This window comes from Xylocopa sonorina, chromosome 1 (assembly GCF_050948175.1).
Source record: "Xylocopa sonorina isolate GNS202 chromosome 1, iyXylSono1_principal, whole genome shotgun sequence".
Classification (NCBI taxonomy): domain Eukaryota; kingdom Metazoa; phylum Arthropoda; class Insecta; order Hymenoptera; family Apidae; genus Xylocopa; species Xylocopa sonorina.
In genome coordinates this window covers 17,363,510-17,375,893 of record NC_135193.1, presented here as the reverse complement: position 1 = coordinate 17,375,893, position 12,384 = coordinate 17,363,510, and the positions used below count along the sequence as shown (strand labels likewise).

General features: G+C 41.1%; 2 protein-coding genes across 2 annotated transcripts; both read left to right on the top strand.

The window, feature by feature from the left end:
- Nucleotides 1-3,246: 3,246 nt before the first annotated feature.
- On the top strand, nt 3,247-7,424 carry L(2)37cb (DEAH-box helicase 16 lethal (2) 37Cb). The gene is made up of 11 exons (XM_076909313.1): nt 3,247-3,826; nt 3,917-4,085; nt 4,169-4,410; nt 4,485-4,687; nt 4,765-5,060; nt 5,143-5,447; nt 5,506-5,663; nt 5,752-6,025; nt 6,113-6,654; nt 6,774-6,950; nt 7,032-7,424. The coding sequence occupies exons 1-11, from the start codon at nt 3,664-3,666 to the stop codon at nt 7,161-7,163; spliced, it is 2,661 nt and encodes an 886-aa protein (XP_076765428.1). The 5' UTR covers nt 3,247-3,663; the 3' UTR covers nt 7,164-7,424.
- A 735-nt stretch (nt 7,425-8,159) lies between these two features.
- On the top strand, nt 8,160-11,813 carry LOC143426921 (odorant receptor 4-like). The gene is made up of 10 exons (XM_076900696.1): nt 8,160-8,426; nt 8,569-8,931; nt 8,998-9,202; nt 9,266-9,421; nt 9,498-9,552; nt 10,413-10,737; nt 10,838-11,173; nt 11,226-11,430; nt 11,518-11,673; nt 11,751-11,813. The coding sequence occupies exons 1-10, from the start codon at nt 8,227-8,229 to the stop codon at nt 11,805-11,807; spliced, it is 2,058 nt and encodes a 685-aa protein (XP_076756811.1). The 5' UTR covers nt 8,160-8,226; the 3' UTR covers nt 11,808-11,813.
- The last annotated feature ends 571 nt before the right edge of the window (nt 11,814-12,384 follow it).

Sequence of the window (12,384 nt, the reverse complement as noted above, 5' to 3'; positions counted from 1 at the left end):
AAGCGGAGATGAATCTTCGTTCGTGAGAACATTCTCACGGTAGTACGTTCGAGTTCGTGATCGATGTTTTAATTTGAATCGCCGATGAAGCGTGTGTTCTACTTGCCGTAGCCGAGGAGAGGATGCTCCGATTGCGATCGGGAAAGCTATACGCGAGATCCAGACCAGATAAACGTTCGTAAGAAAAGAAGAGGAAATAACAAAAGTGACGGTCCATCCCAAAGTGCAATAGAGTTGCTACGTGACGCACTCCGTTTCTCTCCTTCCCGTTGTTTCGACGAATTTCGAAGAGCCAGCCACGTACATGATATAATGTGCATCAACGGCGTGTCGTTGCATCGAGCGAAGCGAAGTATCGATTTGTTAATCCTTGCTAGCGCGTAAGAGGAACGTACACTGCGTATATATTTAATATATATACACGCATAATATATATATATATATATACATATATACATAGCCGTGTAAACAAAGTACCGGATGAAGCAACTAGATATAAATTTGTGAATATAAATATAAAATGCAAATATATATAAAAGGTATATATTAACAAAAAAGAGAAAAAAAGTAAAAAATAAATATATAGATAAGATATGTTTTATACGCTGCATGTCATCCTTAGGAGGAAAGATAACGTGATCATCGTAACGTGTGTCGTTCGGAGTCGAGTTTACATTTTTTTCTTTTTTGTCCAGCCGTTTGAAGCGATGCACGCGCGAAACGGAGTCAGCAGGTGTTTTGTAGAACAGCGTTTCACGCGGAGGGACAAACGAACAATAACGCCATTCTATTCAGCGCTCGTGGAACGGTTTCTGACCTCTCTCGCGAGTCTCGCGGAAGATGATGGAAGAGGACGAAGAGATGAAGAGAAGGGGAACCTGTTCCGTTGTTTCGTCCACGCACCTCCTTTGGGTTTATCGTCGTTCAAAATGATCGTAAAAAACAACCGTGGACGTAATTGTACGCACGACTGTCGCCTGGCGCCACGTTCGACCGAGTTCGGCTCAAATATATGAAGTCAATCGCAGTGCCTGAATCGCCGCTGAACTTGTAAATTATATAATAATTACGTAGTCGAAATTCCATTAATAATTACGGTGTCGCGGAGGATGTACAAGATTTAAAAAAATGAAATTTTAATAATAACACGAAACGAAAAGACTCATATGCCAGCGCCATTCAAAGAATATCCGAGCGTACTCCTGTTTCTGGCTGAAACGTAACTTGTCGAGCACCCGACAGCCGTGCACCCACGCCCAATCAGTGATACTCGACGATGGACATTCGACGCTTCAACGGCTCAAGCTTCCTCGAATATCGTTCCAATTTGGAAACGATCGTCGATCATTTAACGTATTCTCGAAAGATACCATAAAGTCTCGAAACTTCACTTTATTCCTTTTTCGTATTCTTAAATCTAACTCGAAAGCGTACATCATAGATCATGATGAATACTATTTCAAACGATATTCGAGACAATTCGAAAAACTATGCGAACCGATTCCAAGATTTTTTTCCATCCACGTTTCTTCTCGTTGTATTCCAAGTATTTCTCAAATTGTAAATTATTTCTAAAAGGCGCAAAGAGATGTGCAAATGTCCATCGTTGCCGCACGATTCCCAATATTCCCTGAACGTATTGGGAATTTATTCGAAGTCGTCCGTGGCAAGGAAATGATCGAGGATCTATAGTTTCTTAATTATCATAATCGCTCGTGAGATGTTATTTTATTAAATCCATTGGTAATCGATGACGGGGAAGTCCGTTGCGCGGTATCACGGTCGCAGACCGGATCTGACAATCGATTACAACCGATCCATGGGTCCGTGTATCGGCTTGATCGTTAGTTCAACGAATTGTACGTCGAATATTATAAAATCGAGGTCCCGTTACGTCGATATATACTACGAGACGCAAGAGCCTGTCGTGAATCCCGTTGATCGGGCGTTAACAAGTCGCGAGCGATTTTTTTGAGAGCGATGTACGTTAACATTCGTTTTGCGATCGAAACGAAGGAGAAAACAGAAGATTCTTGTAACGACGAACGAACGTTTTTCAAACGAGGAAACAAAGGAGTATGAACGACAAGAGGGGACGAAAATGAATTTTGTTCACCGATCGCAGTGTTGTAGTCTACTGATATAGTAAACGCGCAATGCGTCGCTGTAAGAGGAAGATCGTGTCGTAACGACGGTTGAAAGGATTGACGCGAAAGGGTTGATGCGAAAGCGGGGGAATGGAAATTGGGATAATGTTAGAGGGAGATTTAAAAAAAAAAACGAATCTTTTTTCGAAGCCGAGTGATCGGGCAAGTGTTTGGCTGTGCAGTAGAATAGGAAAGAGACAGAGAAAGAACGTTAGAGAGAGAGAGAAAGAGAGAGAGAGAACGTGAGATTTGAGAGAACGAGACGGTGTGAACGAGAGAGACAAAGAGTTCAGATGTTAATCGAAGTCAGCGAAAGTATTAAATACTATATTGTGTATCCTGGTCATACGTTTCGGCCTTCTCGTGTACGTACATTATCTTCGTGTTGTGACGAAATGGACGTGGAAACGGGAAGTAATTGATGAGAGGTGGTTGAAACGGGTCCGTAACACATTTTAATGCTCTACACGCGTTGGCCCACGCGTCTCTCCTAAAATCACGGCGATCTCTCCCTTTAAATAACGAGAAAGCAAGAGAACGTCGTGAGAAGTAACGGAAGGAGAATAAAAGAAAAGCAAAATATCACACACAGGTTCGTGTACGAATACTGTAGCTGATTATACATTGACATTTCGCTGCTTCGACAAGCTACAGTCTACCATGTATATATTTTCATTAATGTATGTATAATAAAAAGTATATTCGAGACAACGACCAGCCTACATTGATTCCAGATATTCTTGTAAACTTCTCGATGAATACTTATAGTCTTCTATTCCTGATCTTGTCTTCAAGGTGTCTTCAAGGTCCCAATCAAGTCTTGTATTCCTTTCTTCACCATTATCTCGATAAAACCTCGGTCGTTTTTATTATTTTATAGTTATGTCAGTACTTTATTATGTAAATTTAAAATGAATATATAATATTTAAAATGAATAGAAGCAAAGTACTGATAATTATAAATGAAACGGAAAGAAGATATTGAGAAGCGAGAATTCAAAGGAATACTGAATGGAGCTGCGCGCGTGCTCTCCTTTGAATGAATTTACTCACGCTGCGCATCACGTGACGCTACGCAGGTTGCTAGGAAACGCTCTTTACTCGTATGCCGCATGGCGTCGAGCCAATTCAGCGCTCGACCTGTGACCTTCTGACAGCTTCTTGTCGTGATTAAACAAGTCTTTCTGCTTTTCTTCCGTAACGGTTGTTCAAATTACATTGTTTACCAATCGCTCGACGATACATGCGGTCGAACGAACGTAGATGAGCATAGGACTTACTTTAAAACAGAGTCAAAGAGGTTAAGGAAAGCTAACCTCGATGAGCGTCGCTCTGTTTTCCATGGATTTTAATAACTGTTTGTTATAAAACGAGCAGTATCTTATACTTTATGCGTTCAAAATGATCTACGACTTTAGGTTCAAAAAAAAGAAATAGTATTACGAATATTGAAAATCTTTTCTCGCGGTTACCGAATAAAGTATAAACATAACCTGTTACTGACTACAAATACACAATGAGTAAGTACAGAAGGAAGGAATCCTCGAGCGAGGATAGCGACAGCGAAGAGGAGAGACGTAAGAAGGATATTAAGGAAAGAGATGAGTTTGCTAATCGACTGAAAGCAAAAGATGAGAGCAAGATACGTAAGGTGGCTATGCCGGCTGGTTCAGGAGCAGGTAAACTATATCACTGTTTTGTAGCAGTATCTCTAGAATAATTAATATTCTAGTCTTACATTTGTTTCATTCTACAAATATTTTAAACAGCCGAGGCAGCAAAACGTCTCAAGATCATGGAAACAGATATGCGGGAGAAACTTGTACCAAAACTGCGTGTCGAGTCACGGCGGAAGTATTTGGAGAAACGTAAAGAGGATAAAGTGGCCGAATTGGAGGCTGATATAATTGACGATGAATATTTATTCGAGGATGAAGTGTAATGTCTCATTAAAAACATGACTTGTAAAAAGAATTAGATCAATAATGTCTGTGTATGTAATCTTTACTTTCAAATATTAGTTTGACAGAGCGGGAAAGGAAAGAACGCGAACATAAGAAACAACTTCTTCAGTTAGCCAAAGAACATGAAAAAGCTAGAGAGCTCGAAAGGGTACAGCGATATCATATGCCCTTGGAGAAGGGAAAACTCGAACCAGAACAAGAGGTACACGATAACGAACCGCCGCAATCCGAACAAAGTAAATGGGAATCCGATCAAATGTCGTCTGCTGTTTTTCGATTCGGCGCCAAAGACAGGAAAGGTGGGCGATATTTTTAGTTAGAATAACATCTATCGTTAACCGTGCTTATTTAGGATAATTTCGACTGGTTGCAGCGCAACAGGACTACGATCTTCTGTTGGAGGATGAAGTTGAATTCGTTCAGGCATTACGTATGCCTGGTAGCGAAAAAGATCGAAGACGAGAGGAGAGTCCACCCCCGCAAGTGAAAGCATTGCAAACTATACAAGAGACGAAAAAGAGTTTACCAATTTATCCGTTTCGAAACGATCTCATTCAAGCTATTAAAGACCATCAGGTACCTAGAGGAACTGTATTATATAAAATACGATTAATATTTGTTACTAATTATTTCTAATTTGCGCTCTAACGTAGGTGTTGATTATCGAAGGAGAAACGGGTTCAGGAAAAACCACTCAAATTCCGCAGTATTTGTACGAAGCTGGATTCGCAGAGAACAATAAAATGATTGGCTGCACGGAGCCACGTCGTGTCGCAGCCATGTCTGTTGCAGCTAGGGTTGCACATGAGATGGCTGTGAAATTGGGCAACGAAGTGGGCTACGCGATTCGTTTCGAGGATTGTACCTCCCATCGTACACGTATCAAGTATATGACCGATGGTACACTGCATCGCGAATTTCTTAGTGAACCAGATTTAGCATCATACAGGTATATAATAAAAAAAAAGAATTTTCCCACAGATCTGATTCGAGAAATTCTTTAATTCGCTGTAAAACGATATTATTTCTAGTGTCATGATCATCGACGAAGCACACGAACGTACTTTACACACGGACATTCTGTTTGGATTGGTAAAAGATATAACAAGGTTTCGAACAGATCTGAAGCTCTTAATTTCGTCCGCCACATTAGACGCGACAAAATTTAGTGAATTCTTCGACGATGCGCCGATATTTCGGATACCTGGTCGGCGGTTCCCCGTTGATATTTATTACACTAAGGCCCCAGAGGCGGACTACATCGACGCCTGTGTAGTATCCATTCTACAGATACATGCCACGCAACCACCTGGCGATGTGCTGGTCTTTCTAACAGGTATACAATTTTTAACATGGTCGTAATATTGTTCAACAATTTGCCAAATTTCTGTTAGGTCAAGATGAAATAGAAACATGCCAGGAAATGTTACAAGAGAGAGTGAGAAGGTTAGGCTCGAAGTTATCGGAACTCTTAATTCTGCCCGTTTACGCGAATCTCCCGAGCGACATGCAAGCAAAAATATTCCAGCCAACTCCGATCGGAGCGAGAAAAGTACGCAAAGTAGACCTTTGTCTCCCGTTTAATAAAAATACCAATTTTCTTTCCTTCGTAATAATATTTGTCGTGGTTAATTATTCAGGTGATTCTTGCTACTAATATAGCAGAAACTTCGTTAACTATAGACAATATAGTATACGTGATAGATCCTGGATTTGCGAAACAGAACAATTTTAATTCGCGAACCGGTATGGAGAGTTTAATGGTCGTACCAATTAGTAAAGCCTCCGCTAACCAAAGAGCCGGCAGAGCGGGACGAGTAGCGCCAGGGAAGTGTTTCCGGTTGTACACAGCCTGGGCGTACCAGCACGAACTCGAAGACAACACCGTCCCTGAAATTCAAAGAATCAATCTCGGTACGAGGAGCATTCTCGAAATTTGGCTTCCTTTTTCCATTCCTCGCACTTTCTTTTTTACCTAATTAAGATTATTATACATCGCAGGGAACGCGGTGTTAACCTTAAAAGCTCTAGGCATAAACGATCTCGTCCATTTTGATTTCTTGGATCCACCACCGCACGAAACGCTGGTTCTAGCTCTCGAACAGCTATATGCTTTGGGTGCATTGAATCATCGCGGGGAATTGACGAAACTCGGTCGAAGGATGGCCGAGTTCCCGTTGGATCCCATGATGGCAAAAATGCTGTTAGCCAGCGAACAGTATCGCTGCTCGGAAGAAGTAGCCACGATCGCCGCCATGTTGTCAGTGAACGGGGCCATCTTCTACAGGCCTAAGGACAAGATCATCCACGCGGACACGGCACGAAAGAACTTCCACGTGCCTGGCGGCGATCATTTGACTTTGTTGAACGTCTACAATCAATGGCAACAGAGTGACTTCAGCACGCATTGGTGCTACGAAAATTTCATCCAACATCGGTCGATGAAGAGAGCCAGAGACGTTAGGGAGCAATTAGTTGGGCTTATGCAACGAGTCGAGATGGAACTCGTCTCGGGAATCACGGAAACGATGAATATCAGAAAAGTAGAGTGAAATGTGTTTCTCCTCTAATTATCGTTTGGTTGCAGTTTAGTTTCGCGTGCGATTAAAGATGGATGTAAAAGACTGGACAGAAGAATGACTGGTGTTTTGTTGAATTTCAGGCTATTACGGCTGGATATTTCTATCACGTGGCGCGATTATCGAAAGGAGGGCACTACAAGACTGCGAAACACAATCAGACAGTATCGATACATCCCAATAGCTCGTTGTTTCAAGAGCTACCGCGTTGGTTGCTGTACCACGAGCTTGTTTTCACCACAAAAGAATTTATGCGGCAGGTAAAGTTTAATCCTTATTTAACACTTTTTCCTCGTGCCAAAAAATTGTTAATGCCATTATAATTTTGTTTCATTTTACAGGTAACAGAGATCGAGAGCAAATGGCTTCTGGAGGTAGCTCCGCATTATTACAAACCGAAAGAACTGGAGGATTCTACGAATAAAAAGATGCCAAAAGTCGCGGGACGGTCGCGCCCAGATGGAACCAACTAATCGCATTAGCAATTAAACAACTGTACAATTTATAATTTGTATAAAATTACACTGTACAAAAAGCTGTGACTTTTGCAACGTTATTTTTTAAACATGTAGAATAAAATATTCCGTATTCTCGTAAGGCATTTGTATCTTGTAATATAAAAAGTAAAGAGCCCGCTGTACAATTTACATATATATATTTGTAATTAAGGAATATGAAAATTGAAAATCTAGTGTAATCTATTTTAATTATAAAAATAAATCAAGCTTTGCATACATTCACGTTTTCAGCCTTTTGTGGATCGTTCACGTTTTAAAATATCCTCGGAAAATTATTCGTTTTAACATTTAATTTTAGCACAGATTTTACACATATTTATCGCTGTTGTATTCACCAAATCTAAACCCCGAATTGAACGTCCACGTATACTTTTTTCTCTGAGAACTCTCCGGTTCTCCGCGTATCTTGCCCCCCTGCTAATGAAAAAAATCGATCTCGTACAAACGACGTTATGCGGAAGAATAATGAATGATAAATGCCACTAATTTTACGATGAACCAAGTTTCATAAAAATGTAACTTTACAAACGGCTTCGTCACAGACTGGACATTACGATAATGATACCTTGCGTGCATGCAGAGGGAGACTATCGTGGACTATCTCTATACATGCCGTTCCCGAAAGTTATAACCAATATACAACAGACAGTGTTTTCTACAATTTCTCAAACAACTCTATATACGCGAATTAAATTCTTTCACGATACGAAAAGTCTCTACATCGATCAGTACTTCTTCACCGAGCGATAGAAAAGTAAACGAAAATGGAACAGTGAGGTCACAGTATCAATGATCGTACTCTAATAATACATTCTCATGAGATTCTGACGTAGCATCGATTGTCTTCGTGCGAGAAATGACCATTCTACAGCCAGCATTTAACATACTAATCGTCTGCGGTTGCTGGAGACCATCCGTGTGTCGAACGCCGTGCAGAAAGACGCTGTACGCTTTGTACACGGTGTTCGTGCTCCTTTTACTCTACACCTTCTGCGTCTCGCAGTTTCTACATTTGATAATGAACGTACGAATGACGAACGAGTTAAGCGACAGCCTGTACATGTTCATCGCGTCCGTTCTCTCATGCTGCAAGATCGTCACGCTTCTGATCAACCGCAGAGCGATTAAAGTTCTGAGCAAAAAATTGGAGGAGGAGCCCTGCAAGCCGATGAACGAGGAGGAGGTTGCCATTCAGAAGAAATTCGACAAGAGCATAGGGTAAACGATTCTCGTTTCTTTCAATTATTCTCGTTTTTTTTCGATTATGTCGACGACAGCAAATATGCAACAAGATGCAACGATCGATAAGGGAATACCACGAATTAGGAATTACGGACCTTGATGAAATTCGGGTTTACAGGTCGATCACTATCTATTATACGTTTCTGGTGGAGCTGACGGTCGTCTGTATGATTTTATCCTCGCTATTCACCGACTTCAAAGACCAGAAACTCGCGTACAGAGCCTGGTTACCTTTCGATTACTCCGCATTGAACTATTATTACGTCGCGTACGCTCATCAGATCGTCGCTCTGGTCGGCACATCACTTCTGAATGTCGCCTGCGACGTGATCGTATGCGGATACTTCGTTCACGTCTGCAGCCAGCTGGAAATCTTCAAGTACAGATTAAAATGCATCACGAAAGAAAGGAAGCCTGATATCGGGAAGATCGTGCGTTTCCACGATTACCTATACGGGTTAGTTTCGTTGTATCATTCAAAGTAGAAAAGTGATTAGAATTAAAACGATTGGATGCTAATTGAACGGGTCATTACGTTTGCTTACAGATACGCTTTCACAGTTCGAAAAAAATTTAGGAGCATAATAAGCATTCAGCTTTTATCGAGTACCCTGGTAGTTTGTTTCATTTTGTACGAATTGACGAGCACCTCAACGATGAGCTCCAAGTACTTGCAATTCGTGTTGTACTTGGCCTGTATGATGACACAAATTTTTTTTTACTGTTGGTACGGAAACCAGCTGAAATTAAAGGTATTTCGTAGAGTTATCGTTATAAAATGGAAAATCTATAATGTTTTATACGTGAAAACACAGAGTGGCGAGGTCGTGAGTGCGATTTTCGAAATGGATTGGATACTCCTCGATAACAGCAGCAAAAAGAGTTTAATAATCATAATGAGGAGAGCTATGAATCCGATTGAACTGTCTTGCGCGTACATCTTCACCATGGATTTGAATACTTTCGTGGGTGTTAGTACAGCGATTGAACAGAAAATCGTCTATGAAAATAATTTTCCTTCCCCTTTGATTCGTATATTTATTACAGATACTGAAAATGTCGTACTCTGCGCATAATTTGCTTCAGAGAACGAAGGAACCATAAAGCAAGAAGGTAGAATCTTTCGTAACAAATATCGAATAAAACCAGTACGATCTCGAAATTTTAGAGTGAAACTTTAAACTCTTTACTGGAAATTATCTAGCAACGATTCTTACATCGTCGATGTAAGTAACCAATGAAATACGTACGTGCAGATACGCAAGAAAATATCAATGCATTCCCATATTACCATTAACAACACGATGTATAAAATAAAAAAGCAAATGGAAATCTGACTCGCCTTTTAAACGAATCTCTCTCTCGTCCGTTCTTTCTTACTTTTGAAAGAAACTCCTGGTTCATATTCACGAACACTCTCTCGAAGGGACGAAGACTTCAAGAACGACTTCCGCACTTGCCGTTTGCTGCGTACCGCACAGTGGAGAAAAACTGGCTATGGAAAATATAGCACGGTTTAAAGCCCGAGGATAAAGAACAAAACGGAATCTAATATTCTTGCGAGGAATTGTTTATGCGTTTTCTTCCGTGTTCCGGAAGGGGGAAATCGTTGATGAAAAATGTTTTCATCGACGACACGACTGGTTACTCACGTTGGAGAACGCGGGAAATATTGATGTTCTACGCCCATACGGTGTCGCGTAACACATAAATATGTAATAAACCGAGCGTGCCTCGCTGATATATTTTTTATTGTTTTATTTATAATTCGCCATCTCGTCCTGTTCTCCAACGATATCGAAAGCAGAAAGGGATCGCGAACTTTACGGAGTAAACATCGTTTTCGAATCGAACGTAGTTTATCCAGTGCTTTGCAAAGTCGATCGACTGTTGTGTCAGTCGACAATTAGCAGACGATTTTGCGAGAGATGCACTTGTTGCACACGATACATTGTCTTTTAGCATTATGCGGCTGTTGGCGGCCGTTGTTTTCATCGCCTCTGGCAAAATTCGCGTACACCACCTATCGATACTACGCGCTCATAGTGGTAAACGTATCCGCGTTTTGCGAAATCATGGACCTGATATTGAACGTCAGGAATGAGGATGATTTCTGCGACAACATTTACGTAACAATGGGGATCAGCATCGGCTGTCACAAGATGTACACCTTGCTGGTCAGCCGTAAGAATATCATCATTATGGAGGACATGCTGAAGAGCGAGCCGTTTCAACCGGAAACAGAGGAAGAAGTCAAGATACGAAACAAGTGTTACAAGCAGGTCAGGTAAATGTCTTATGTCTTAACAATTATTTCTGATCCTAGACAAGAATACTTTTTAAAATACCCACGTTTCCATCGTTGCTCTTTGCGAATGTTCGCGCAGATTGAACGCGATTTTATACGCGACTCTAGTCGAAATGGCGATGGTGTCAGTGTCGATCAGCGGGATCTTAAAACCCGGAAGATACTCGCTACCGTATCGAGCATGGATACCCTACAACTACAGCTCGTTAAGTACGCATATCTTTATATACGTACACCAAATGCTGAGCATGGCCATCGGCGCAATGTCGCACGCCGCACTCGATACGTTGATATGGAGTTTACTGATGTACACCCACAACCAGATCGAGATCTTCGAGTGTCGTCTGAAGAAGATCGAGCGAAACGAGAGGGATATCATCAAGCTCTGCGTTCGTTACCATAATCTCGTGTACAGGTATGTCTATTCGCTATGAACAAATTCGTTTCTTCTAAAGCAAACGTTTCAGATTCGCTACAAAGATAAACGACGAGTTTAAAATGGTGATCTTCATCCAGTTCATGATGAGTATACTGTTAATATGTATCAGACTGTACATGCTAACGACGATGAAACTTTCGCCTGAGAAGATCCTGGAAACGTTCTGCTATTGCAGTTCGATCTTGGTGCAGATTTATATCTTCTGTTGGTATGGAAACGAAGTTAAACTCAAGGTATTCCAATTACGATAATAACGATTGCTGGAGTTATCGATAGCTAAACACGAAGACGTCTTAGACATACAATATGCTTTCGTTCAGAGCCTCGCGATACCCAGCATGATTTTTGACATCGACTGGATGGTTCTCGACAAAGCTGTTAAACGAGATCTGTTGATGATCATGATGCGCGCGATGTCGCCTATCGAAATGACCAGTGGTCACATTATGACTATGAACCTCGAATCGTTTGGTGCTGTTAGTACGAAAAAGTAACATGTTTTCCATTATTGGCTACGTCTCGTAATTGCTATATCTTGTCGAATTAATTGTAGATATTGAAGACTTCTTATTCGTCGTACAACTTGCTGCAGAGTAGTCAAGAACATTGAACCGAGAAATAGCCATTTTGTAGAATACTTTTATAGAACAAGAAGCACTTGAGGACTAGATAGAGTAGAAGAACGAGTTATTCGCGAGGATAAGCGTAGGACGGTACGAGAGAATGTGGACTAATAGAAGAAATAAATAAGATGCGAGAGTGCTGGTTCTACCACATAAATATAACTCTTACGCTATTCATTCCTGCTCGCAGATCCTCTTCTTTACTGTCCTTGAGAGAACGTCTTCTTCACGTCCGTTCAATCCTCGCGAAACGAATGAAGGAGTCCATGTTGCCCTATGATATTCGTTGAAGATTTACTGTAACTCGCTTATGCGTATCGAACGGTTGAAAAACTGGCGATGGAAAAATAGCTCGGTCTAAAAATTGAAGAATGGTAAAGAGACGTTCTCTCGAGGAATCTTTTATGAATTCGACCAGAGTCACGATAATTAATTCACGTTCCGGAAGGGAAAAATTCGCGGAGGCAAGTGTTCCCAGGGAGGGCTACCTGCTTAGGTCGAGGAACGCAAGGAATATTGATGCTCCACGTCCCTACTCCGTCGCATACCCATAAATATCTAATA